This window comes from Kogia breviceps, chromosome 5 (genome assembly GCF_026419965.1).
Source record: "Kogia breviceps isolate mKogBre1 chromosome 5, mKogBre1 haplotype 1, whole genome shotgun sequence".
Lineage (NCBI taxonomy): Eukaryota > Metazoa > Chordata > Mammalia > Artiodactyla > Physeteridae > Kogia > Kogia breviceps.
Genome location: NC_081314.1, coordinates 124,389,514 through 124,417,508, shown reverse-complemented (window position 1 = coordinate 124,417,508; position 27,995 = coordinate 124,389,514). Strand labels below are relative to the sequence as shown.

Here is a 27,995-nt window from a genome sequence, read left to right as displayed (position 1 = left end):
GATACTATTTTGCTTCAGTCTACCGATTTCACACGAAGTTCCACCCACGCATCTCTGGCCCTCTCACCCACACACTCGTCACTTTTCTGCCCCCGCCCCCTACGGCCCCCGCCCGGGGGCAGTAGTTTCCACTACCCTGAAGGGGGAGGTGGTAACGGACTCCTCTATCTACTTGCCTAGAGGAGGGGGCGTGCGAGGAGCTACCTTCCATAGAACGGTAAGAGACCCCGGCCAAGAGGCGCCGAATCAAGAGAAAATCCGCGTTGAGGCCGCGGCGTCGGTGCAGCAGGGGAGCGGCGGTGCCCGCGGCCGCCGAGCGAGCGCGCGGCTTCGCTATCCGCCGCGCCGTCCCCCATCCCCCCAGAGCCTCCGAGGGATGGCACCGGCGGGAGGGGGCGGGGCCGGCGCACGGCAGCCGTCTCCGCTGCGGCCGCCTGCGCTGCGGCCGGAAACAATAGTGGAGGAGCCTGGGCCGCGAGGATCGGCTGCTGCAGCGCGCGAAGCCGGACGGTAAAGCCCCAGCTCCCCTGCCCCCGACTGCCTGCGCCCCGGTCTCCACCCCCTCGGTCCCGCCGCCTTCGCACTCTGAGCCCCGCGGCCCCTGGCGCTGTTCCGCGCGGGCTGCCCCGACGGACGGTCGGAGAGAATGACACGGGTCCGCGGCACTCTGAGGGGCAAGCGCGCGCCCCCAACGCCGGGGACCCGGCTCCCGGAGGCGCTGAGTCCAGATGGACTAGCTGCCGTGGCCCTCGAACGCCTTCCTCCTGGGTGAGAGGAAGCCCGGGGCGAGGGGACGCGGCGCTCCCGCCGGCCGGGCTCCGGGACCCCCCAGCCTGGCTTGGCCACCCCGCCTCCGGCCGTGCCCGGGCCGCACAGCGGAGCCGCTGCCCGACCTTCCGTGAGGATGCTTTGTAAGCGGCCGGGCCCCCCTCCCTAGTGTTCACTTTTCCATGTGCATTTTCCTGCCCCGGATCTCGAATAGGAAACCTCGCTACGCCGAGCTAGCGAAACGCATCTGAGGTTCCTACAATGAAGTTAGCAAAGCAGTGTCCCGAGCAGATCGTTCGTCCTACCTTTAACAGCGTTAAGTAGGTTGACCCCGGTAGCTGAATAGGTGTCGCTGCTAAGCCCCTTCTACACCTGGTCAGGGATGGGAGTGGGCTAGAATACCCGAAAACTGCTTTCCGTCAGACCCCCTCAACTAAATAAAACACAGGACCAAAAAAGGCGCTTAGGCGTAGTGTCACTTACGGCTAGGCTTTAAGTTTTACTAGCTTTGTGTCTTTGCACAGTAAAAGTATAATATTGAAGTACAAGTATGGCAATGCTTGTTTGATGGGGCTGTTGCATTAGGTAACCTGAACAGCATCCTTCTGTCTTCCTAGAAGTTACTAATATTGCCGTAATGGCAAGTTCTTGAAATCGTGTAACTTTCTTTTTCTGTTTCTTAATAGGGGCACTATGAACGAAGAGGAGCAGTTTGTAAGCATTGATTTGAATGATGACAACATCTGCAGTGTTTGTAAACTGGGAACAGACAAAGAAACACTCTCCTTCTGCCACGTTTGTTTTGAGCTAAATATTGATGGTAAGGACACAGTGTAGATTAATTTTAAGGCTTACAGAACTACTTTATGCTGAACTAGTTACAAGGTAAAACTAAAATTTCTTGAATGATTGTAAATTGTGTCAAGTATGAAGGGGAGATCTGTTAAAGATAAGGGTTTCTGGAAATGAAACTGAAGGTAGCACAGCTATGAATTTAAGAAGCATTTTTTTTAAACTCCCACAGCATTAATCCCAATTTTACTAATATAAAAATGAGGAATGACTATTGACTAGTAAACTCTGCTGGTTTGAGAGCTTATTAAGTTGTCAGATTTTAACACACGTGTGTGTGTTTTGTTTTGTTTTAATATTAAGAAATAACATAACCAAACATTTACATTGATAGGCGAATGTAATTTTATTCTTTTGGCCTACCGTGCTAGTACCTAACTGAGGTGAGCTATAACTTTTTTCCCCAGTGCTATCTTATTATCTGCAACACATTTTAAATTTTTTAGATAACCTCTTTTCAATGATCACACACACCTTTAATAATTTTTTTAAACTAAAAAGGCTTTTAAAATTTCTCAGCAGTATCTCTAAGAGTATACGAAAAAGAGTTCTCCAAATACTTTAAAAAAAAAAAATCTCTATTAAAGTATTTGGCTTGGTGCACAGTTAATGTGTCTGTGGGTATCAGTAGTTTGTCCCTGAGAAACATGTGGGATATGTTTCCTTAATCTTGATGTTACCATGATAAATTCTGATTTTTTAAAAAATATTTGAGTCACACTAAAAAAGAATCTTAATATTCTGACAATAAAAAAAGTTGGCCTGCCATTTGAATTTTGAATTGTAACATTTCAGTAGAGAGATTTTGTTAGATCTTTAGATTAATTTGTATTATCTCTACTTATTCTATTTATTAAATAAGAAATATCAAATGTTCTTGCCATTAAAAAAAAAATAGGATTATCTACCTTGAGATTCCTATTCAGACTTGTTTTTCAGAAATTGTTGTAGGTGCCAAATTAATATATTTAGATACTCTGTAGTAAAAGTCAAAATTATAACCATAAGTAGACTACTAAAAACATGTAGAGTTAATTATATGACATTCATTTTCCATTTAAGATCATATTGGTTTTGACAGTTTTGCCATTGTACTCTCAGAACTGTCGTTGCTAAACATGATAATCGATGGAAGATCATGGATTTCCTGTGGGTTGCATAGAAGGCATAAAACTTCGGCTTTACTAAATGTAGCATTATAACTAATTTCAAAGGGATGACTTAAAAACATGATTCATCTGTAGCATTTAAATTACCACGTCCTTAATCATGCTAGAGTGAAAGATATAAATGTATGTTCTTTAGAAATAGAGTTGGCCGTAGATATTCTTTTACACTGTAGATTATAGTTTTAGATGGGCAAAGGCATTAGAAATGACTCAGCCAAACCTGTATTTACATTGAGGAAAACTGACAACCAGGTAGTGGGACTGTTCAAGGTTGCTCTAGCAGTGATGGCAAGCTGTTGTTATGTGCCAGGCATTGTACTAAGCACCTTACATGGATTATCTTTTTCAGCTCAAAATAGCTCTGGGATGGCTATTATCCATTTTAAAGTTGATGGAGTTTAACCTTCAAGACCTAAAAAATGCACTTTGAAGTTGCTCAGCAATGAATGACAGTGCTGGGTTTTGAAGCCTGCCAGTCTAGTTCTACTATATATGATTTTAATTCCATTGATCTACTGTCAGTAGTTATTTTAGTTGATAGGGCTAATACTAGAAACCTGTTTTCCTGAGTCCTAATTGCTCTCCTTGATATTCAGTCAGCCAACTTTTCCTTATCAGTGCTTCCTGCTAAAAATCATTAGTGTTGTTCATGCTGTGATAGGATTTTTCTACAGAAATGTAAACTTTCATATTTGCTTTTCTGGCCTGTTTTTAATGCCTTTTAAATGGTTCTTCATCATTGTATAGAGAATATACAAGTATTCCTCAGGTACCATCTTATAAATATTTCATCTCTGATAACATTTATCTCAATATATAAGCTTGTCATAAGCCCTATGTGTTGAAATAAGAGTTGTCTTTAACTTAAAAGATGAAAATAATTCTCAATTTGTATTAGAACTGTTTCCCTCTATATTCTATGTACACTCAAGGTTTTATATTTTTAAATGCCAATTAAATCTTCACAAGAAAAATTATTTTAGAATTTTCTTCTCAATTTATCTGATGTCAATTCCTATGAGTTTTTTTCTAAGTATTAGGAATTTTAGGGGGAAAGGAGGGAAATGAGAACCCTGAATTCCTCAAAATTTCGATTTTTTTTTTTTTTTTTTTTTTTTTTTTTTTGTGGTACGCGGGCCTCTCACTGTTGTGGCCTCTCCCATTGCGGAGCACAGGCTCCGGATGCGCAGGCTCCGCGGCATGTGGGATCTTCCCGGACCAGGGCACGAACCCGTGTCCCCTGCATCGGCAGGCGGACTCTCAACCACTGCGCCACCAAGGAAGCCCAAAATTTCGATTTTTATATCAGTATACAGGTTTTTAAAAAATCAATGGAAAAAAGTGATAATAAAGTAATCACATACCTGAAAAATTACAAAGTCTATTCTTTGTCTATGTCAGTAAACCTTTTTAAATGTTTTTGAAGTTTTCTTTCCCCTACCAGATTCTCAGCACAGTGCCAATCAATAAATAGATAAGTAAGAGGGACTTTAAAAAAAAAAATGACATTTAACTTTACTATTTTTGGTATAACTTTTTTATAATATGGTAATATTGTTGTTACTTGGTTTCTTAGCTTTCTAATTGCTGAGTTTGCTCTAAAGCCTTCTATTCTTTTTTCAGCTAAAAGGCTAGATAAAAATTTTCTTGGAATTTTTAGGGTAGTTTTGAGTCCACAGGTTTGTAGCAAACAAAAATATTTTACACCTTTTGAATTGTTCCTTATGTCAAATCAAAACTGCTCTAATCAAATGTAGCTTATGTCAAATCAAAACTAGTCTAATGAAATTTTTTAAAATGTGCACATGCATATATTTATAAAATGAAGATGAAAGAAAGAAATAACAAAAGATAGTCTAATCTTGTAGGAGAGATTTCATATTCTGAGTTTGGCTCTAAGTTGCCTTTTTTTCTGTGACTTTACAGTACTTAAAAGTAAACGAGTACCTATATTTCATATACTTTCAACCCATAGGTGATATACTTCAAGGACCTAAGAAATGCACTTTAAGGAGATTGATGGCGGGGGGAGACTTATAATTCACCATTAGAATTACTTGTCCACTTCTAGGATTAGGAGATAGATGCTTAAACTTCTTAATACTGATGGCCTGTCCTTGACACTAAGACGCTATATGCATGTATGATCAAATACATTAATATGCCTCATGGTTCATGGTGCTAAAATCTCTAAAGTTATTTACTGACTACCATTCCCTAGGCTATTAAGTCTGGGAGGAAGGTAGCCCAGAGTGGTCAGGAGACAGTAATGAAACTCAAGTGTAATATAAGAAAGTCAGAAATGAAACTACAGGTGGGGGATGGGAGAGAGATCCAGGGCTCCAATCTATTACTTCATACTGTCAGTTTTCATTTTGTACCAGAATACTGTGATTATTTTTACCTTCCTCTAATAATTGACTTCCTGTCTATTCTATAGAGAAAAACTTTTTTATAAGACAAGATCAATTCCTCTTATGCTGAATATTTCAGTGTGAGTTGATCTTGCTAGTTGATTAGTAAGCATTTTTAATGCCTACTAGTCCATCTTCGACTGTAAAATCCATGTCAGACTTCATTCTCCTCTAATTTGTTGAACTTCCCAGGAACTTTTCTAGAAACAGACCCTAATGCAGATCCTTAGTAATCTTTCCAGCAAGAAAAGTCTATAGGTGTTTTCTCTTGGTTAAGGCACCAGTGAACCCAATGCTCACTTTTAATCTCATTCGTCCTTGATTCTCTGTGTCTTTGACCAAAACATGGTCAGTAGTCAGGAAGCAGTTTGAATCTCAATATTAAATCTTCACTTAGCTTGGAAGTCAAGATTGATTATTAACTACTCAAAGCCTGTCAACTGCTCTTCCTTTGACTTGCTTCTGGCACATCAGCGTCGTAAAAGCCCACCGTTTGTGATAAAGAGACTGTATATTGCTAACTCAATCTGGCACTAACCTCTTTCTCTTGTTTCCTGTAATGAAAAACATCATGCCTTGCTATTAACTAAAAGAACACTTTTAAATATAAAGCCTAATATGCCTTTTGAACTTTAGCTTGGCTATCTTTGATATACTTAGAAATACAGATGAAAGGTTAATATTTTTTTTCTTTAACTGCCTTTTAATTCTATTTTAAATAAATTTGAACACTTTAAATGGCTCTGATAGTAAAATCTCATTATTTGGACAGGAATAGGGAGGGATAGAAGTGAAATGTAGGTTTAATTGGTGATAACTTTCAATTATAGAATATTTTTTAAAAATAAAACTAGGCTGGGCTTCCCTGGTGGCACAGTGGTTGAGAGTACACCTGCCGATGCAGGGGACACGGATTCGTGCCCTGGTACAGGAAGATCCCACATGCCGTGGAGCGGCTGGGCCTGTGAGTCATGGCCACTGAGCCTGCACGGCCAGAGCCTGTGCTCCGCAACGGGAGAGGCCACAACAGTGAGAGGCCCGCGTACCGCAAAAAAAATAAAAAATAAAAATAAATAAATAAATAAAACTAGGCTAACAACATCTGGTAAAGACTTGTGACTTAACTAACAACCCGTATCTGAGGAGCCAGGTTCTAGGTTCTTATCCCAGTCCTAATAATGGTGGCCTCTTTTTAGTTACTCCCAACTTTTTCTCCTTTTAACTTTAAGCTTTCTAATTTTAAAGTCTAGGATGAATTTAAAATTGAGATCGTACATGAATTTCAGTTGGAATGGTATATTCCATTAGGAGTTAGGTCTGGCTGTATGTAATAGAAAATCCAAATAATAGGGATGGAATAAAATGGAATGGGTATTTATATGTCTTGTATGAAAAGAAGTTGAGTCTGGAGTTGGTATGGTAACTCCATGATCAGAAAGACTAAAGCTGCTTCTGTTTTTCTAATCTACTTTCCTTAACACATATTTGCCATCGTCAGTCATCTCGTGAGCCAGGGTGGATGCTAGAACCCCAGCCATTACTTCCTTATTCTCAGACAGAAAAGAAAGGACATCTGACAAAAGACACGTGTTAGCATTCTCTCCTACATCTAAAAAGGAGCTTTTCCTAAAGTCCCACCTAACAATTTTTTATACATTCCACTGCCCTTTCAAGAGAAGCTGCTCCAAATAAAATCAGTGTTTTCCAAAGAAAGGGACAAAGGACATTGAGTATGCACCTAGCAAAATTGGCCATAGAGAGTCCTTTCTAGTAATTAAAGGTTACCACATGGAAGACAAACTATTTGAGCTAAAACTAAGACCAACAAGTAATGCTCTGGTGATTCTTCTAACCCCGGAGTTTGAACTGGAAGGGATTTTTACAGAATGAGGCATTGTATTCTGAGGATGGGCATGCAGCCAGATCTCATGTGAACTTGTTGCCAAAAAGCTTATAAGAATTTTCAAGTTTCTGACCCATTTCGGTACATAAAGTGTGCTGATGAATGCTACTGTTCATTATAGGTATGCTGTATGTTATACCCTTAGGAAAACTACTTCCTGCTTTCTCCCAGCCTCTGTTCATGGTAGACTAACATGGTAACTCCACCTTCCTCCTACCTTTACAGGGAAGATTGCTTTTCTACAGCTGGATACATCTGCAGCTCCACTTCTGCTCTAGTGATTGAGCGTGTGGGCCTTGGACTACTCAGACCTGGCCTTGAATCTTGACCCTGCCACTTACTAGTTGGGTTTTCCTGGTGAGATACCTAAGTTTATTGTGTCATACTGGTTCTCCAATGTTACCAGTAAGAGCAGTTTTATATTTTTATTTCTTAATCTTGAAATTATTGTGCCGGAATCTAATTCAAAAGGCTGAACTCCAGTTGTTGCCATTTGTTCCAAGAATACTTGGCAGTGTAAGCAGTGGAGGTCAGATTTATTTGCTTGCTCTAGATGCTCACCTTCATGAAGCTGCAGAGTAATTGTAGCATGGAGATAAGGAGCACAGGTTCCTAATTCTGTGCCACTGAGGTCCAAAAACTCCTGGTGGGGGCACTCACTCCAGAGCCTGACTCTCTGGATTTGAATCCACATTTAGTAGCTGTGAGACCATAAGCAAGCTACTTCTGGTTTTTTTTTTTTTGGGGGGGGGGGTAGGGGCGGGCACGCCACTCAGCACGCGGGATCTTAGTTCCCTGACCGGGGATCGACCTGTGCCCGCTTCAGTGGAAACGCAGAGGCCGAACCGCTGGACCTCCAGGGAATTCCCACTGTGTGTGTTACTATTCTGCCAGTTCAGCTACAGGTATTTGCCCATGTACGTTTTAAATAGAAAATGGTTAATACTTATTTTCTCCTCTTTAGTGATACAGTATATGGCTAAAATGCTTGTAGAAGTGACTAGGATGGTTGTACACCCTTACTTTACCAACTGATTTTTAAGCATAGTGGAGCATTTATTGCAGCTAATGTTTATAGAAGTCTCTCATCAGGACTAAGAGATAAACAGTAGTATCCTCAATTATATGTGGTAAAATGAAGGTTCTGAGGTCAAATAAAGTTACCCTAAAGTCATATAGATAGTAATTGACACAGAAGGGATTCAGATCAGGTCTCTGGTGTCAGAGCAGTTGTAACCACTGTGAGAAATGGACATTGACCTTTGCCATATTTTAAGATTTAAATTGCAGACCAGCCCTGCTAGGTTGATGGCATTCACTTATTGGTTTTCCTAATGCCTCTGATTAGTCCTAATAATCTTTGTAGTGTCATTTTTGTTGTTGTTGTTGTTTTTTATGTTGGCATGCTCTGTCCTAGACCTTCCATCGTTGTTGCTCTGTCTGGGCTTTCATGGCCTTTTATGTGCTGATAAGTAGCAGATCTCCTCCTACCTCTTTCTCCCCACCCCCAAGCTACACATCTATATATGCAACTAGTTTGTAGACATTTTCACTTGTATAGCCCATAAGTACTTCCACTCCATGTCTAAAGTTAAACTATTATTCCTGTACCACGTGTATGTCCTTTCAAAATGAATGAGTAAATAAATAAGTGAATTCCCCTCCACCCCTGCAATCAGAAGCGTTGGGGTTGGAAGCGCACTGTGGAGAAGGTATGGACTTACATGCCTGGCGAAAATGCGTGCAAGGCAGCACCGCAGGAAAGAACCTGCCTGCCCTGGCGCTTGGAAAGGTGCTTCTCAAAGTGGTCTTCCCTGCCCTAGCACTTCTTCCCGCCCCTGCCACCGCTGTCCGCCCCAACCTGCTTGTCCTCATAGCGCCCTTTCCTTCATGGCACTTGCTATAATTTGTTGCTGTAACTATTTGCTTATGTGTTTGTTTAATGCGCCACCCCTCCCCCATTTCTAATTGCATAAAGACATGGATTAGAGTCTTTTACTTACTAGTATGTAATCAGCAGTAGTACAAGGACTGGCAAGAAGTTATGAATATGTGATTGATGAATGAATCAGTCTAAAGGAGACTTGAGAGAACTGCCTTTTAAAATATTTTTCCCTTAAACTGGCCCACAGTGAAACTCTTCTGCTATTTTTCTGCTCTTTCACAGAATTGCCTGAGATCTTTCTGGAGTCTCCTGAAAGTTTTACAAATCTTACTAATAGAAGAACTTTGTATCATATTCAAAAGAAAAATGTAGCGAATAATACTAAGAGTGATATCTGGTTATTTTTTTCAATCAGGAAGATAGAAAACAGACATAGTATTTTTCTCCAAACACAGAGCAAGAAGTCTTAAACAGAGCTGTGTTTAGAGTGAGAGTTTCTACATTCATTTACACACTGCAACTCTTGTTATTCAGAACACCTCAGCATAGTGATATTTGCTCATAATGATGACCCCCAAGGCATTTGATGATCCAGAGTGCTTTTTAAATCAGTAATGATAAAAGTATGTTCTTTAAATCAGTGATGTAAAGTTGAAAACAAAGAAACAGTATACAATCCAGACCATCTTATTAATGAAACATCATAATTATAAATAAAGGATTTGTTAGAATAGATAAAAATTGGCATTCTGATTCAAATTCATAATTCATTCCTTCCAGTGTGTTGACAAAGATGAAAAGAAATGTTTTATGAGTTATACGGAAACAAATTAAGTCTAGATTGAAAATCTTTTAATACTTAGGTCAAAAATATTAATATCTATTCTCAGAAAAGGGATACACTTTTCATGATTGAAATAATTTGCATAACTGTTACTAGAGAGTTAATAAAGAGAAATTAGCTGCCCAGAAATAAAGAATAATTTTTCTGTTGCATGTAAAATAATGCCTGTGAAGAAAGAAGACAAAGATAAGTTTCTCTCTCTACTCTGGAAGAAGTGAAATAATCACTCTCTAGTTGGGAGAAGCTAGTCCACCTGTCAGATACTTAAGGGATTTACACTTTTAGGTAAGTGACTTACCTAAATAATAGGGGACTTCCCGGGTGGTCCAGTGGTTAAGACTTTGCCTTCCAGTGCAGGAGGCGCGGGTTCAATCCGTGGTCGGGGAACTAAGATCCCACATGCCGTGGGGTGTGGCCAAAAACTTTTTTTAAAAAAGTCTAAATAATAGGTATTGTTTGTCAGGTATTCTGTGTTACATACATTATTTGGTTCTTAATACAACTATATGAGCTAGGTGCTAGGTTATCCCAATTTGATGAATGAGGGAAATGAGTAGAGAGTCTGGGAAACTAGTCCAAAATCACACAGCTTGGAAGTCCAAACTTAAGGTATCTGATTCCAAAAAGTCCAAGTGCCTAAATCATTTCTCCTTCCAAAAAAATTACATGAACTCTTAAGAATCTAGGAGATATTAAGTAACTTTCAGGCAGAGTTACAGATGAATTACACAAATGTGAATGTTCAAGCAAGGAACAAAATTTGGGTCCCAAGAAATGCTTGCTTTTTAAAAGTTATTTCTACCTATGATATTATTTGATTAATACACATTTGGTGGAATATCCAAAAATAGACATTTCTCATGACTTGAGAAAGTGGGATGATGCAATCTCCATATAGATTACAATCTAAATAGTCTGTGGAGAAAATGTGGTCTTTTAGAACTCTTGGATTAGATGGATGATTATCAGAGAGGAGGAAAGAACTAGGAAGAAGAGACACACACATGACAGTCTTGCTAGTTCCTGCTTAGAAGGTACAAGGAAGTTGAGCTGTACACTGACATTTGCTACAGAATCATACAGGTGGCAGCTGGTGATGAGGCAATTCTTCTAACACTGCTCTCCGTCCTTCCAGCCATTCAAGTAATAGAGGCTAACATACTTTTCCTGATTAGTCTTCCTCTGAAGAGGGAATAGGGTTCTAAGTAAGTGGAGGCAGACACTGCAAACAACAGTGAAAAGATTAGCACCAATCCTGGAATTGCACGCTATCTCCCTTTTGCTCATCTGCCCCGGTAGTCGCCTGGAACACTTTTCCAGAAAGAGAGAAGAGACAGCTGGTAAGACAACATAACTTTATATTTATAAGGCACTGTAGATGTTCAAAGGTGCTTTTACAGCATCTTAAATTTAATCTCCACATTATAAAGGATATTAACATTGTGAATTTCAGATAAGGTGTTACATACAAAATGTATAAATGATTGAAATCAAAGTAGCTAAGTAACATTGCAGAATTATCAAAATGTTATCAACTATAGTTCTAGTTAGAGTGGTTTTAAATTCTTCTAATCCAGTTTGGCACGCATTAGGATTTAGATAAGGGGAATAAACCCATTAATCACTGAGCCTTGGATTTATAGTTTGTAATAAAGGGGAACAGTGTGTTTATTTACAAAAAATTTTAAACTAGTGTATCTATTTCTGTTAGCTTTTTGGCATTACTGTCTCAACTGCATAACAGTAAGGCAAAATAATGGTTTGTGTGTAGCCATCAAAATCTGAATCTCAGAGTTAAAGCTATATTCATAGCAATTTTTATACACATTGATTAAGTAAATCTTAATTGAGCAACTGCTGTGTGCCAGAAATTGTTCTGGTAGCTAAGGATAAGGCAGTTAACAAAACAAACATAAACTTGTGAAGCTTACATGAGAGGACGGAAAAGACATTAGAATAAGTTATATGGTACACTGGAAGGCGATATAGGATTATTTGCCTTTTATGAAGAATAAATTCAATCGCTGATACATTTTTCCCTGTATTACCTTATTTAAAATTCACACTTAGTGTTTATTTCCTATATAATGTGGAGATTAAATTTAATAGACAGTAAAAACGCCTTCCAACCTCTAAAGTGTTATACAGATATACTTAAATGACATCTTTAATATCTAAAACTCATGATAACTGGTGGAATAATATCTACAATGAATTTAGTGAATGATAATTCCTAGTCTGTTTTGAAAACAGTTCACATGTTGAAGTTTGGTGTTATTGGAGGGTAAGTGTTTCAAAATTAACATGAAGTCCTCTTTATTCATACTTCTATATTTTTATCTTCAAATATTAAAGAGGATCTTTAGTATCTTTAAGTGTTGGTAAAGATTTTAAAGGTTTCGTATTCTTACTACTTCCTCACTAACACTGTTCATAGTATTTGCCCTGAGCACATTTCTGTTATTTAGTATTAAAGTATCTTTCATAATCTTGACCAAATCTCACCAGAATCATTTCAATATATCAACAATCAAGTTCCAATTCAATGTCAATCAACATTTTGGCTATATTTCTACTACAGAGTAGAATAAATACAATATAAGAAAATATAATTCCTATATAGTAAATCAGACAGTTCTCCATAAAACTCAGCCTTAGATTACCAGTGTATTTACTAACCAAATGAGATAGCAGTCGTAAGTATCTGCAGAAAGAAAATATCACAATTCTCGGTAGAGACTAATTATAGAACAATTTAATTTCATGCTTCTTACATTCTGTCTCTCTTTTCTACCGCCCACTCTTCATTCATTTATTTATCCTCTCCTTCATTTGTTTTATTGTATACTGACACATCATCTTGCCTACCTACAGTTATCTTCTCCGTCGTAACCTGGCAGATTGACCAAAAAGATGATTATCTCCTCCAAACTTAATCTTCCGTGCCCCTGTAACTGGCATACCTCCTTTGCTGTCACCAGTGACTTCCTAGTTGTCAACACAATAAATAGGTTCACGTTCCTGCCGTTTTCAAAATCTGAAGTTTAACATTTCCCTCTTTTTTGAAACACTCAGCTAGCTCCCTGGGTTCTGTGATAAAATATCTCGGGCCTCTTATTTCTGCCCTCTTTTCTTCCTAGGGTCACTGCTTATTACAGGTCCCTGAAATACTAGTGTTTCATTGAATTCTGTCCTTGTCTTTCTTTTTTTCTCATATTGCACTCAATCTATTTCTTCCACTGCATTGGCTTCAGCTATACCTCTGTAAGCTAATGGAACGCCACAAACATATCACAGGCCAAATCTGTCTTTTAAGCACCAGACTTATCAATATATATCCAACCACCTGCTGGACCTCTCTATTTAGATATTCTACAGCTGTCTTGAATTTGTTTCTCAAACTAAATTTCTCTCCTTATTTCCATATACACATGCATTTTTATTTCCTTCATCTTTGGTTCACATGGAATTCCAGGCCCTATACCCCAGAAATTTTGTTTCAGTAGGTCTACAGTTGAGTCCAGGAATTTGCATTTTAATAAGAATCCCAGCTGACTCTTATGCAGGTGGTTTCAGGACCAAACTTTGAAAAACTGCCCTTAGCAAATGAATGGTTCCAGTTTCTTCAGGACTGTCCATATAAAGTTGTATAGACGCAGTGATGAATTATGGCTGAAATCTTACCTAAGCTCTGCTTTTGAAGCCATGCACCCTGGCAGGGATGGTTTTTCAGTTCTCAAAGGCAAATTGGCCTGTGGCCTTGCAGCAACCCTGTTCCCTCACTGCTTCCCTCCCACCCACCCTCTCCATGCAGTCTGTCCTCGAGTCCTGTTGATTCTCCCCAATCTGTTCCTGACTTTTCATTCCCACTGCTACACCTTTGACCAGGCCTTTATTCCTCCTTACCAATACTACTTCAAGACCCACTTAATGAGTTTCATAGACTTTATCCCCCTTTCCCCAACACTACCGCACACCCCTAGTTCTCTCAGTATCACCAGAAAGGTCTTTAAAATGCAAATCTGATCATGCTGTTCATTTTCTTAGACCTTGTCGATTCCTTACTATTTTCTTCTGGGTAGGCTGTTAACTCCCTAACATGACACGTAGGACATTTCATGACCAGGTATTTACTTAACTGGCTACCTCGATCCTTCTTTACCCTTGAAAAGGCACTCTAGGGCTTCCCTGGTGACGCAGTGGTTGAGAGCCCGCCTGCCAATGCAGGGGACATGGGTTCGTGCCCCAGTCCAGGAGGATCCCACATGCCGCGGAGCGGCTGGGCCCGTGAGCCATGGCCGCTGGGCCTGCGCGTCCGGAGCCTGTGCTCTGAAACGGGAGGGGCCACAACAGTGAGAGGCCCCCATACCGCAAAAAAAAAAAAAGGCACTCTACAAGCCAATCATTTGTGCACGCTCTCTCTCCCTTCCTCTCTTTTTCTCCATTTCTTTCTCACTTCCACACTTTTGTTTATCTAGTTCCCTGTCTTGAACTGTTGACTTCTTCCTCCTAGTATGCAACTGCTTAACTTTTGGAGTACATGTATTAAATAGAGGTGATAATAAATTACACTGTTGCCTGTGTTCACAGTGCTGCTGCGAGGATCACAGAAAGATGATGAATATAGGAGCTCTTTGGTAAATATAGTATGTGATGCAAATGTTCGTGTTGATTTAAATTGAAATATAGAAGCGTTTTGTTTTCATCTCATCTGAAAAGATGAAATTCTACTGAAAAGATTACTATGATTTGTTTGTATATTGGACAACCCCTCCATTGCCAAAATAATTCATTGTTTTATGTACATTGAGAAGGTTTGACTTTATCCTGAGTTTACCTTCTTATGATTTGTCTTTCAGTAGATTTTTCTGCTCTAGCTGCCGTAATTTCCTTCATGTAGAAGCTCCCTAGCCAATCCTTTCCTCACAGTTTCAACAGTATGAATTCTGTTCATGTTATCAGTGTCTTTTTCCCTCACTCCCTTTGAAGTCTTCCGGGTCTCCAACAAGGATTGCCAGATAAAACTATACTGTCGTTATAATCTTACTTTGGGGGAGGGGGACTTCTTTCATTTGAAGGTTATCCTTTGATAGATACATTGTTAGCCTAAGGAAATTCTCAATTTAAAAGCAAAATTCAGAATATTGGGATATTTTAGGTATGTGTATCTTTACCATTTCAGTTGTAAATTTTTTGTTTTACTTAGTTCATTGGAACATACAATACAAAACCTAATTTGTCTCGGACTAAGGAACACTATTTCCTTTCCCAAACCGAAGTGTTTCCTTATGGGCATTTTTTTTAATGTTTTAAATTTTCACTATTCAAAATGAGAAAAGATTTTCTTTCTCCCATAATAAAGTCTATTTTTTCCATTAAAAAAGCAAACTATGCCTATTATGGAAAAATCAAAATACAGGAAGCAAGAAGAATTTTAAGATTTATAATCCCACCTATCTACCAATAATCTCAATATTTTTGGTATGTTGTTTTTCTAAATTATTTTCTGCAGTAGAGTATGCATGTGTATGTGGTAAATTGTGTTTAAAAAATAAAATCAGGCTATATATACTATTTATAACCAGTCTTTTAATATATCAGAAACATCTTTTTTGTATCAATAGGTAAAATTCTGCTACGCTGATATTTTTGTAAAAGGTTGCATTGCATTGGACCATAATTTTTAAAAATTTGTTTCATCATGGAATGATTTTATTGTACACTAGTTCTCCAAACCCTTTGTTCTAATCAAAGTTCTTTTTACTCTAGAATTGCTAGATTCAATTATAATAGAGTCACAATATATTTTTAAAATATTTTGCAGTATGATTCATCAGTTATCACCTTTTTTTAATCTTTAGTTTTTCTAATCAAATGGTTGGTGAATTGTAGTGATTGTTTCCCATCAGTCTTAATTTTTACCATTTACTACCTATAGTAGTTGAATTATAAATGCCTTCAAATTCACTTGCTAGTAAATCTCTAATTAATAGATACTGCTATAAAGCATTTATATAAGGAATAGTCAACTAGAATTTCAAGAACAGTGATTCAAATATAAGCAGAGAAGTTGCGATGCAAAACAGATGTTTTATAAATAGCTGCAGGACAGCTTTTCATTTTGTTTTTCTTATTTGTAAGAAAATAAATCAGTCTAAACCTCAACTGGGCAGATGGCAGGCAGTTCAGGAGATAAAGGGCAGAGTACATATGGCTATCATATTTCTTGCTTTTGAACCCATAAATTTCCTTTGTCTTAATGGTTTATCCTCTTTCATCCAGTGTTACTATGAAAGCCTTTTTTCCAGACTGTCTTTTGTTTAGGTAATTTGTATCTTTTTAACCTCGTCTATTTTTAGGCAAGTTTTATTTAGGAGAAAAATGGAACAAGTAGAGGGTTACTTGGGTCAACTGGATTATTGACTTAAATTTTTTTATAATATAACTTTTAATTCTTTGTACCACTTAAAAATTATAGTCTAAATATAATATATTTTAATGTGCTAGAAAAACAGTTTTAGCTTTTTATATTCAGTGCTTCTGTGAGCTTAGTCTCCTGAACATGGATAGCTTCCACTCATATTTTTTTCCAAGTACCCTTTTACTTCATCAATTACCTATGGACAAGCTGCCCTGTCCAATATGGTAACATAACCACAATTTGGTTATTTAAATTTAAGTTAATTAAAATTAAAGTTAAAATTTTAGTTCCTTGGTCATACTAGCTACATTTCAAAGGCTCAGTAGCCACATGTAGCCAATGGCTATCCTATTATATAGCACAGATTGAGAACGTGTCCATCTTCACAGAGAGTTCTATTGGACCTTTCTCGTTAAAACAGGTAGCTAAGTTTGAGAGCAGAATTAAGTGTGGATTGTTATTTTTTTGTACCCTGTTAGTAATAAACAGTTGTTATGTAGGTGTGTTTCCCCAATTTCCCAACCATTATAATGAAAAAGTAAAATTCACTGAGAAAGGTATTCTTTTTGACAAATCATTTGCAGTTTATACATCCATCAATACAAGAACTCAGTTCTACTGTGGGCTACCTTGGTTATTTGAGGTTGATATTTATCTTTTAACATCATCTCTCTGAACACTTTGCTGATTGGAATTTGCCCTTATAATTCCTTTATTGGATTAAGCTGCTTTGACCAACTGCTTAATCCTCTTAGCACACACAAAAATTTTAAAATGGCATAAACATCTCCTAAGCAGAACTATGCTGTCTAAAGACCACCTGTTGGTATGACTTTCTTTAAGGCAGTGATTCTCAAAATGTGGAAAAAGCAAGTTGCGGAACCCATCTGTATATCAGCTTAGTACAATTGCCAGTAATTCCATCTGCTTCCAGTGCAGAGATAAGCAATTACCTCTTACTTTTAAACACTATGTTGGGTATTTGAATACGGCATACTGTAAGTGGCATGAGGGGGTGGGGAAAGGAGCACTGTTTATCATAGTACTCACTAAGGCACATAGGACAACTGGTAAACTTTTCCAAGAGGTAGAAGCCTGTCCTATTGTGGGTATAAGGAAGGAAGTAGGTGCTCCAGCTGTCCATCCTTGCCTTCCCACCTTCGGGCTGATCTGCCTTTTGTCAGTGACAGGATAGACAATCTGAGCGTCCTCCCGCTGCGTGTGTGACTAGCAGTCAATATAATGGTAACAACTGTTCTTGAATCATGGCTTGGCTGCTGCTTGATCATCAAATGCAGAGTAGCCTGGTTGCTTTGGGTGTCGAAGCATCATTGGGACAGCCATTATTTACACAGAAGCAATCCAGACCTATGTCATCACAGAGTCTGAGTCACTAACCAACATGGCTGCGGAGCTTGCTAGGTCACAAGTAGCTGCACGCTCACGAAAGGAAGGATAAGGACTGTTTGAATTGGAGAGCACTTACCCAATTTTCAGGCAGTAGCTGCTTCTCATTACTAGCCAGTTGCTATCAGATCTTCTGGTTTTGTTTTTAAGAGAAACCAAGAAATTGAAAATTGTAAGTGAATCTTTTTTAAAAAAAAAAAAAACACTTGTAGGCTAAACTTCACTTGCTGCAATTTGGATCCAGACTTCAGGCTGTGGGTGTGCCACCTCTGCTTACAGAACTTTTCCTCTAGTCTTTTTATCAGAAATGGGAACCTGATCCTCAAAAACAAAGGCGTAACAGCTCAGTCCTTTCATTCTTAGTACAACAAAGTTTAGCTCTCCCTCCATCTTTACAGTTAACACTTACTTAAAGAAGTACATAGCGGCTTCCCTGGTGGCGCAGTGGTTGCGAGTCCGCCTGCCGATGCAGGGGACGCGGGTTCGTGCCCCGGTCCGGGAAGATCCCACATGCCGTGGAGCGGCTGGGCCCGTGAGCCATGGCCGCTGAGCCTGCGCGTCCGGAGCCTGTGCTCCGCAACGGGAGAGGCCACAACAGTGAGAGGCCTGCGTACCGGAAAAAAAAAAAAAAAAAAGTACATAAACATGGCTTAATATGGGCAACACGTAAACATGCAGGTGCTTGTTCTCCCTTTCCTAGCAGCTAACATAAGATCATCATAAAAAGAAAACACCTTAACTCTTGGAAAAGTCTTTACTCTGGGCAAAATGTGAGCCTCCATAAAAAAGATTTTGAAGCAGTACGACGTGAATTGTTGCACAAGTGCTGGTCATGTCTAAAGGCAGTGTGCTTAAAATTTCTTCACAGCCTGTTAACAACCTGGAACTTAAATCATAACTAAATTATCTTGTCTTATTTAAAAATTAAGAAAGAACACACAAACCCACCACTTGGAAAACTAATACTGCCAGTTCTCTAATTCTGGTTCTTTTAAGTTTGTAGTAAAAGTCGAAGTGCTTACTCCCTTAGAGCTTTCCAGTCTCCTACTGATATGGTAACATGTAGTACAGCTTTACATCCAACTATTGGTTGTATTATATTTGCTCTACCTGTGATCCCACAGGTAGAATTATATGAAGCCAGTCCCTTGAGAAATGAAATATAGTAGTCAAATTCAGAAGGAATTTGAAGGAGAGTAATACTCTGACAGAGAGTAAACATGCATAAGGCAGTCAGATGATACGATATTTGAGAACGTGTGAAATAAAAGGCATGTAGCATCAGTGTAGTCGGCTGAGAGATGGTACTGTTTGACAGGACCAGCTAGGGAACCATCAGGGAAAGATTGCTTTGCTTACATAATTACCAAAATCATAAATAAGATCTTCTTCAAGAGGCTGGGGGTAAAAGCAGAAGGTAATGGGACCTGTCATAGAACGCCTAAGTGTTTTGGGTTTTGTGGCTATTGTTTAGTGCCATTGGGAGTATCATCCTGTGAGAGGAAAAATTATGTTACTACAATAGGCATATTAAATATATGCATGGAAATATCTTTATTTTAAAAGGGTGACAGTGTTAGGTAGACAGGAAGATCTACATTTGAGTGTCTCTTGCTCTTTTATGAGTTTAACCGAGTTCTCTTAAAGCAAATTGATCCTAAAGAGGAATTTAAAGAATAAAAATGGGGATAGCATGCCAGATGGGTTAGTGGGAGGGTTTTCAAAGTATGTGAGAATGGTGTAACAAAATCAGAAATGAAAGTGGGAAGACTCTAAAAAGAAAACTATTGAATAGAAACAGCTTAACTTTTTAAAATACCACTGTTCATACAGAAATGTACTGCCTAGGGGCTTCCCTGGTGGCACAGTGGTTAAGAATCCGCCTGCCAATGCAGGGCACACGGGTTCGAGCCCTGGTCCAGGAAGATCCCACATTCTGTGGAGCAACTAAGCCCGTGTGCCACAACTACTGAGCCTGCGTTCTAGAGCCCATGAGCCACAACTACTGAGCCCGTGTGCCACAACTCCTGAAGCCCGCGTGCCTAGAGCCCATGCTTAGCAGCAAGAGAAGCCACCGCAATGAAAAGACTTCGCACCGCAATGAAAAGTAGCCCCCGCTTGCCGCAACTAGAGAAAGCCCGCGCAGCAACAAAGACCCAACACAGGCAAAAATAAATAAAAAAGAAATGTACAGCCTATATAAATTTCTAAACAGCCTCTATCCAGAAGAAACTAGTACATACTTTTAAAAAATATTAGCAATTATAGTTGCCAAGTAAGGTCTTGGTTCTCTAATAATCATGAACTCAAGACACAGTTACATGGACATCTTTGTGATATGTTTTAAAGATTTTATGATAGTTAAGGTGTCAATTATATTGGCCCTCAGAATTTTTATTAGTAAGGAAGTTTTAGTGCAATTTTTGTTGAACTGGTTTGGAAATTACTTATAACCCAGTTTCTCAAAAGTATCAACTTATTTAATTGCATTTAGATTCATTCCCTTTCAAAAGCTGCAGAAGAAATAAATGGTGCTCAGAGCTATTTACACTTGTAAATGCAATTAAAATTGTAAAGTCACTTGGGAAACTCACTGGGGTCTCTGATAATAGCAGTGGTTGTTTCTCTTATATTCGAACTGATAAAGTGAAAAAAACAAAATCACTTCAGGAATTTATACAATGACACCTATATTGCTGATACAAATTAAGTGGGCTACTCACACTCTTTTCTAGATTAAAAAGTAATTTGTTCAAGTATATGAAGTAGTCCATGTATTAAATTTTTTGTTTCTTCTGCTACTGCATGGGGTATTTTAAACTATGTTTATAAGACAAACATTTTCAAATTGAACTTTAAAACGGATTCAACTTTTAAATTTTTAGTGAGCTAAAGAAGTTACAGGTACAGATCTGGATGAATGAGCTACAGTTTACATAAAATAGCCTTCTTGTATATTCACTGTATGTACGTTTCTAATAAAAATATGTAATTGAGTAGAAGTTCCTGATTTTGTATGGCAGATTGAATGATGCCACAGGAATGCCATTTCTGTATCAGTGCCACTCATTAGTTCTTGGGACTAAATGGCACGTTAAACTATAAACATAGGAGGAACTTCACTGGAAGATGCCTTTAATTAACTTCTGAGAGCCTGGCCTAATTGCACATCCTAGTTACCTTGCTAGGATGGGCAAAACTTCATGGCAGTTGACCTCAAATAATAACTGGTAATAAGTTTTAGGTTTGTTTTTTAATATAATTTTAATTTTCCTTTATTCATTTAATTTTTTTTGAGTATTGGCTATGTACCAGGCACTGTTGACAATAAGGATGCATATAAAACAGATGGTCCCCTTTCTCACAGCACTTACCTTCTAGCAGGGGATCAAGGCCAGTGAAGAAGCGATTGTAAAATCTGGTGTGATTAACTCAGATGTTACTGGTTTGAAAAGGCTTCTTTAGAGGAAGTGAGAACTAGACGGGATGGTGAGGGAGACCCAGATAATGTAGTGGGAGTAGTAGTGGAGTGAAGGAGGATTTAATATGCTGTACTGCTAGACTTTAGGGGGGAAAAAATCTGTTAAGATGGACAGTAAAACATCTGGGATGGGGGTGCAGGGAAGAACTGTCAAGGAGGACACCCAGGTTTTTTCCTTGAGCAGGTGGTGGTACCAGACTCAGGAAGAGGATTGGATCTGGGTGGTAAAAATGGAGGAGGAGGAGTGTCATTTAGGCAGGGTGAGTTTACGAAGCCTATGGGACATCTAAGTAGAAATATTTCCCACATTCAGAACTCTTCCTGACATGACTTTATTTTGTCTTTTATAGGGGATTTTTCACCTGAGTGTCTGAATCGGAAATTTATTTTACATTTATGTATTTTCACAGTAAATTGAATATTGTAGTTCTCTGACTTGCTGTTTATCTCAGCAGATTACCAATATGCATACAATCATGTGCTTACTGGGTTCCAAGCATTCATTTGGGGATTTAAGTAAAAGTTAAAAAATTATTTCTGGAGGACAAAAAGTTATATTACATGAATTACTAAGAAGCAATGTTGGGTAAAAATATCTTTAACTTTAAAAGCCCACATTATTCTTCAAATAAACACCTATTATACTGATTTGTTGTTGAAGCTGTGGGGTACATCAGGAAATTTGTTGTTTCATATAATTTTTTATCTTTTTTTAATACAATTTCTGAACATTCCAAATAAAATTTTAAAAACCCCAAAAAACAAAATGTAACAGCAAAAAATAATGCCGTTCTGTAGCCTAGTTTAGAACCCTTTTTAAATGCTGAATGATTTCCTTTCATACATAGTAAAGGAGAAACAATTTACAGTGTTTAGATTCGGCTAAATCATTGCTACATGATTAGTGCTGTGGTGGTGAACCGAGTGAGAATGAGACTGTTTACTGTTTCAGGGATTGGCTAGCCATCTGCCTCATCTTAAGGCAGTGAGCCCTAAGAGAGTTTATAAAGAGTAAGGAAGCTCTTTAATGGATCTTCCAAAGTTAGTAAAGTAAGCAAGCTATCAGGTTCTCTCTGCCTAGCAGTAAGCATTAGAATCAAACAGCAGAATGGAGGTATTTCTTATTTTGTCTATAATAGATACTAACTACCTTTTTGTCTTATTTATGATACGAAACATGCATAATAACAATACTTTTAATACTTTTATTCTAATCAAGGTTTGTGAACTTCCTTTTTATGTTAATTTACCAGGTTTTGAAATACAGCTGTGAGGTTTTGCGCTTAAATATTTTAATTCTGCTGGCAGTTTGACCCAACCAGACAATAACTGGTAAAAAATATATACACACACAGTTGCAGTACAGGTACCAAAGGGGATAAATAAAATGTGTATGAAATTCTGTTTAAGTTCAGTTTTTACACTCAGTGGAAGAAACAAGGCTGAGATAGTTGAGTTTATCTGGTAAGAGTCGTTGGCTCTCGTCAACTTAGACTGTTAGTGTTTAGGAAGTGTGCCCCATAGCTTACTTGTGAGGGAACTGACAGCCCAATTAGCACTGGTTTTGGCAGTCTTAGCAGGACCCACCATTGGCTGATGTTATGTCATTTTGGAACAAATTAGTATTCACAAGCACTTTTATACCTGATTTAATGCCATTAAAGCACAAATACTTCATTATCTTAGTATTAGCCAGCGTTTGCAGTTCAGTTAATACAATTGTTACAACTTTAATTTTTAAAACCAGGGGTGAATACAGAATGTAATTTTTTTCTGACGAAGTCAGCTAAAACTTTTTTTTAACCTAGCACCTGAGTGGCTCTCCACTTACTCTGTTTTCAAAGCTAAACAGAATTAGACTGCTTAATTTTGGCAGGCATTAATTTTCAGTTCCACATCCCTTTTTCACCTTCAGTATAAAAGCACTGCTGTTTGACCTTAAATGGTTTGAACTTATGAAAATGTATGAATGTATTCTATATTTAGAAGTGTGTTGTGTATTTGAAAGGGTATTCTGTATTTTAAAAAACAATTGAGATAGTATGCTTAAGCCGTACTAAAAAGTTGGGAAATATAAACATGTAATATGAATATTTCCATTATTTATGTTGCATAGTAAACACTTGTGAGTTGAAGAATTATGCTGGCTATTGTATCTTGGTAGACTGAATGTGTTGCTATATGAGTAATAATTGTGTGTAATGCATTTCTTCTAGAGATAAAATTATCTTGATAAAGTTTTAATAAGTATCAAACATGTGAAAACATTTTAGATGCTTTTTTTCTTTTTTTTTTTAAGATGCTTTTCTTAAAAAATAAACAGTTCAGGGGCTTCCCTGGTGGCGCAGTGGTTGGGGGTCCGCCTGCCGGTGCGGGGGGCGCGGGTTCGTGCCCTGGTCCGGGGGGATCCCACGTGCCGCAGAGCGGCTGGGCCCGTGAGCCATGGCCGCTGGGCCTGCGTGTCCGGAGCCTGTGCTCCGCAGCGGGAGGGGCCGCAGCGGTGAGAGGCCCGCATACCGCAAAAAAAAAAAAATAAAATAAACAGTTCATCGACTTTTTGAGGCTTTTATTAATGTGTATTTTTCTGGTTCTGGTTTATCTTTCCCCAGTAAAAACATAACTAATAACTTAAGTTCATGATTTACTGTGTTTTTTGTTGGGAAAAAAATTGTCAAGCATTTCTCTTATCGAGCCTATAATAGAATTTTTTTGCAAGTGTGTACTTCAGGAGGATTAGTGAAGAAAGCACTATAATATCAAGGCCAAGATTCTGTAAATGTAAACTGCTGGTTCAGTAGTACTTTTTAATATTATGCAACAACATGCCTCTGGGCTGATGTTGAAATTGAATCATTAAGTAAGCCCTTAGAAAGGCTTTACTATTCATAAGAATTTAATATTTATGCTATTCAGAATTTACTGAATAGTTAAATTGAAGCATAAATTATTAGGTTGTATTTTATATTAATACCAATATCCTTCAGCATTTTTCCTCTGATTTACAAATTATCAGTGACTGTGTCTTACTAAGATTTGTATTTGTTAATGCACCTTATAAAAAACAAAACTGTCTGAAGTCTTCTGTTTCTTTTTTTTTCTTAGGAATACCCAAATCTAATCTCTTGCACACCAAATCATTAAGGGGCCATAAAGACTGCTTTGAAAAATACCATTTGATTGCAAACCAGGATTGTCCTCGATCTAAGCTTTCAAAAAGTACTTATGAAGAAGTTAAAACCATCTTGAGTAAGAAGATAAACTGGATTGTACAATATGCACAAAATAAGGATCTGGATTCAGATTCCGAATGTTCTAAAAATCCCCAGCATCACCTGTTTAATTTCAGGCATCAGCCAGATAAAAAGTTACTCCCACAGTTTGAATCCCAAGTACCAAAGTATTCTGCAAAGTGGATAGATGGAAATGCAGGTGGCCTCTCAAACTGTACACAAAGAATATTAGAACAGAGGGAAAATACGGACTTTGGGCTGGCTGTGTTCCAAGATTCAGGTGCCACTTTATGCCACAATAATGAATTGTGGCCTCAGGAACAGAAAAAAGAAGAGACAGTCTCTAATCCAGAGGCTAATGTCCATACCCAGCATCCACATTACAGCAGAGAAGAATGTAAGTAAAAATAGGGAGAAAAGGTAAAGGTTGGAGTTTCGTTGGGGTTTTTTATGTTTTATATATGTGATGTGTCAAGAATTTTGCTGTGATATTATAGATTTGGTAAATACGGTATTTAAATGACAGGTTCACCCTAGCAAATATGAGATGTCTTAAAACTCTTCATCATTTCTTTGGAATATTCCTTAGTATGTCCTAAACCATTGGAATTCTGCAGTCCCATCATTTGTTTTGCCATTTTAAATTATTAACAGAATGGAATCAACAGCTGTGAATTGGAAAGTTCAAGGTTCATATAGTTTAGAAGTACAGCTTCAACCACTGACAGACACACACTGGCACATTGCTAATCCCTACAAGACTAATTGGGGGTGGCATTTCAAAAGCAGAAATCTGACATTTCACTAAAGGCCAAAGGTAATGTGTGTACTTGGAAAAAGTGACTCATTCAGTCTGCATATATTTCTTCAAAAACTCATAGGAGCTAAGGTAATTTTAATTGACTTAAAATCAAGTGATCTTAGAGCTAGAAGGGCCCTTGGGTATATTTTTATAAAACTCCTTGATTCTACATATGAATTATCTAAGGTTATATAGCTAGGTAGACAGATTGATTTTTTTAAACTATTTCCACAGCACTTTAGTGGTTTTCAAGCTACACATCATGAAGCATGTAGTGCTTAAGCAAAATCAACTTGATGGGTAGTGACTAGCACTTTTTAAAAACTGAAACAGAATGAGAAATATCAGAATCCATTGGACCTAATTCGAAGAATTTTTCAGTGAACCTTTTATTACAGGAGGAGGTAGACTGGGAGTGAAATGTTTCTTTCTTACTGTGGGTTGTGGCCAGAACTTAAAAACTCAACACTTTAGGAGTTAATGAATGAATCTTGGGGCCCTGCCGAATGTTATGTGGGAAGATAAGTGCAAATATTTCTTTTAAATAGGATATTGTGTTGGTGGTGTAGATAACTTCTTTTCCCAGGTTGTCATGGTAATAATGAATATATTTTCATGTTTCAGTGAATTCGATGACTCTTGGTGAGGTAAAGCAACTGAATGCAGAGCTCCGACAACAAATACAGGGTAAAGACTCAGTGTCAGTGTTTTTTACATGTGCAAATTTTGATACAGAAAAGTTAGCTTCATCTGCATTTAAATTATGGGATTAGAACCTGTTAGAGTTTCCAGAGCAAAAAGAATTCTTCTTTATGAACTGCAGGTGAAATACGTTCTTTTTTAGGTGAAAATGGAGACAACAACTTAATCTCTACCTCTTACTAACATGTTTTTGACTACCTACTATTGTACCAGGCACTGTGCAGGTGTGCTCCTTAGCAGTTCTTTTAGGCAGGTGGTATTGGCCCCGTTCTTTTAAATTATTATTAAATTTTCCAAACACAAAAGTAATGAGAATAGTATAGTGGAACCGTTGACCCATCTTTCCCAGTTTCAACTATAATCAAAAGCATAGCTAATTTTCCTTCATCTCTGCATGCACCCATTCCCCTCGACCCACCCCTGCCTCCAGCATGGATTATTTTAAAACAGATCCCAGACAACATTTTGTTTTGTCTGTAAATAGTGTAGGATCTTCTCAAAAAAATAACATTATTTTTTAGGCAATCACAACCTCTATCACATCTTTTAAAAAAAAAACTGGCTAGTAATTTGTTAACATCATCAAATAGGATGCTGAAATAGTGTTCAAATTCCCCAGCTGTTTCTTTCTTTCTTTTTTTTTTTTTTGTCCTACAATTGATTCCCATTTAGGTGAGGAAACTAACTGTGCTTCAGAGATATTAAGTTGCTTACAGTTGCTTTAGTTGCTTACAGAGATCATGCATTCAGTCAGTAACAGATTAAGGATTCTAACCCCTGTCTTTTTAACTCAAAAGCTAGTAGTCTTTCTTGACCACACATCCTCTCAGAATAATAAGATAATAATCATAGCACCTTATATTTATCAAGTACTTATTCTGCAGTAAGTACTTTACAAGTATGATCTTATTTAATACTCATAATAACCCGGTGAGGTGCTTACGTTCATTATCGAGGTTATATATAAGAAGAAATTAAAACATAGTTTAGGACTTCCCTGGTGGCGCAGTGGTTAAGAATCCACCTGCCATTGCAAGGGACATGGGTTCGAGCCCTGGTCCAGGAAGATCCCACATGCTGCGGAGCAGCTAAGCCCGTGCGCCACAACTACTGAGCCTGCACTCTAGAGCCTGCAAGCCACAACTACTGAAGCCCGTGCACCTAGAGCTGCACTCTGCAACAAGAGAAGCCACTGCAATGAGAAGCCCGAGCACTGCAACGAAGCGCTCACTGCAACTAGAGGAAGCCCACGCGCAGCAACGAAGACCCAAAAACAAATAAATAAATTTATTTATTTTTTAAAAAAACATAGTTTAAGTTACTTGCCTGAGACTCGTGAGAGTCAGAACAAGGATTCAAAACTCCGGTAGTCTGATTCCAAAGCCTTTTTAGGGGGGTTCCAGACCTGGGTATTAATGGGCACTTTACTGTCTGTAAGTCATACTAGAAATTGATTGAACTTGTTTATCTGTTCAGATTGAGAAAAGTATCTCAGAGGTAGTTGTAACTGTCATTTCTGCTTTGCATCTCTAAGTCATTGCTTGACTCTCAAGTTTCATTTGATGGAGAAAAGGAAAACAGTATTCCAGTTGGCTATGCAAAGCATACAGCTTCCTAGGATGATCAAAACACAACCATTTCCTTGGTTTCAAACTACTTTCATTACAAACATTTGCCCAGTGCATTCATTTTAATTAAAGTACTTGAAATATAAATCATAGATTAGCTTTCTGTATACTAAAAATGGAACTACTTTTTAAATCTTTACAGAAGTTTTTGAAGAGTTAGCCCACCAAGTGCAAGAAAAAGATTCTCTGGCCTCAGAGCTCCATGTGCGCCACATTGCCATCGAACAGCTTCTCAAGAACTATTCCAAGTTACCGTGTCTGCAAATGGGACGAACGGGAATGAAGTCACACCTACCCATAAACAACTGAACTCAACTTACACGTCCTTCCTATGGCCTGCCGGGCATGCACACTTTGAAGAAGTTGAAGAAAGTTATGGTCAATTATTTTATGGTCACTAAATTTGCAAAACTTAAGGCAGTGTTTAACATCTTTCTCAAATAAAGCAGATCATTACACTCTAGTCTTCTAGGGTTAATCATTTTGGTT

The 27,995-nt window shown here is 38.2% G+C and overlaps 2 protein-coding genes across 4 annotated transcripts in view; one reads left to right on the top strand and one right to left on the bottom strand.

Annotated features, from left to right (window-relative positions):
* CHODL (chondrolectin) overlaps window positions 1-18,269 on the bottom strand; it is a 407,133-nt gene extending 388,864 nt beyond the window's left edge. Inside the window, exon 1 of the mRNA XM_067034948.1 lies at window positions 18,073-18,269. The gene's annotated coding sequence lies outside the window, so the exon portion shown is untranslated. The remainder of the gene's footprint in view (window positions 1-18,072) is intronic.
* On the top strand, window positions 115-27,964 carry C5H21orf91 (chromosome 5 C21orf91 homolog). Of its 3 annotated transcripts, none has more exons than XM_059064298.2 (5): window positions 115-217; window positions 1,455-1,588; window positions 24,247-24,771; window positions 25,801-25,863; window positions 27,649-27,964. In XM_059064298.2, exons 2-5 carry the CDS (start codon window positions 1,462-1,464, stop codon window positions 27,813-27,815), a joined length of 882 nt encoding a protein of 293 aa, XP_058920281.1. In that variant the 5' UTR covers window positions 115-217; window positions 1,455-1,461; the 3' UTR covers window positions 27,816-27,964. The 3 variants fall into 3 exon arrangements, with proteins under 3 accessions (XP_058920281.1, XP_058920279.1, XP_066891046.1); XM_059064296.2 differs by lacking the exon at window positions 115-217 and adding an exon at window positions 408-510; XM_067034945.1 differs by lacking the exon at window positions 115-217 and adding an exon at window positions 482-911.
* Window positions 27,965-27,995: the final 31 nt, after the last annotated feature.

What these genes read in the sequence shown, in the direction of transcription:
- C5H21orf91 (XM_059064298.2), top strand. Translation starts at nt 1,462, where the DNA reads ATGAACGAAGAGGAGCAGTTTGTAAGCATTGATTTGAATGATGACAAC. An exon ending in TTTTGAGCTAAATATTGATG is followed by an intron (nt 1,589 to 24,246) that starts GTAAGGACACAG and finishes TTTTTTTCTTAG; the next exon opens with GAATACCCAAATCTAATCTC. An exon ending in ACATTACAGCAGAGAAGAAT is followed by an intron (nt 24,772 to 25,800) that starts GTAAGTAAAAAT and finishes TTCATGTTTCAG; the next exon opens with TGAATTCGATGACTCTTGGT.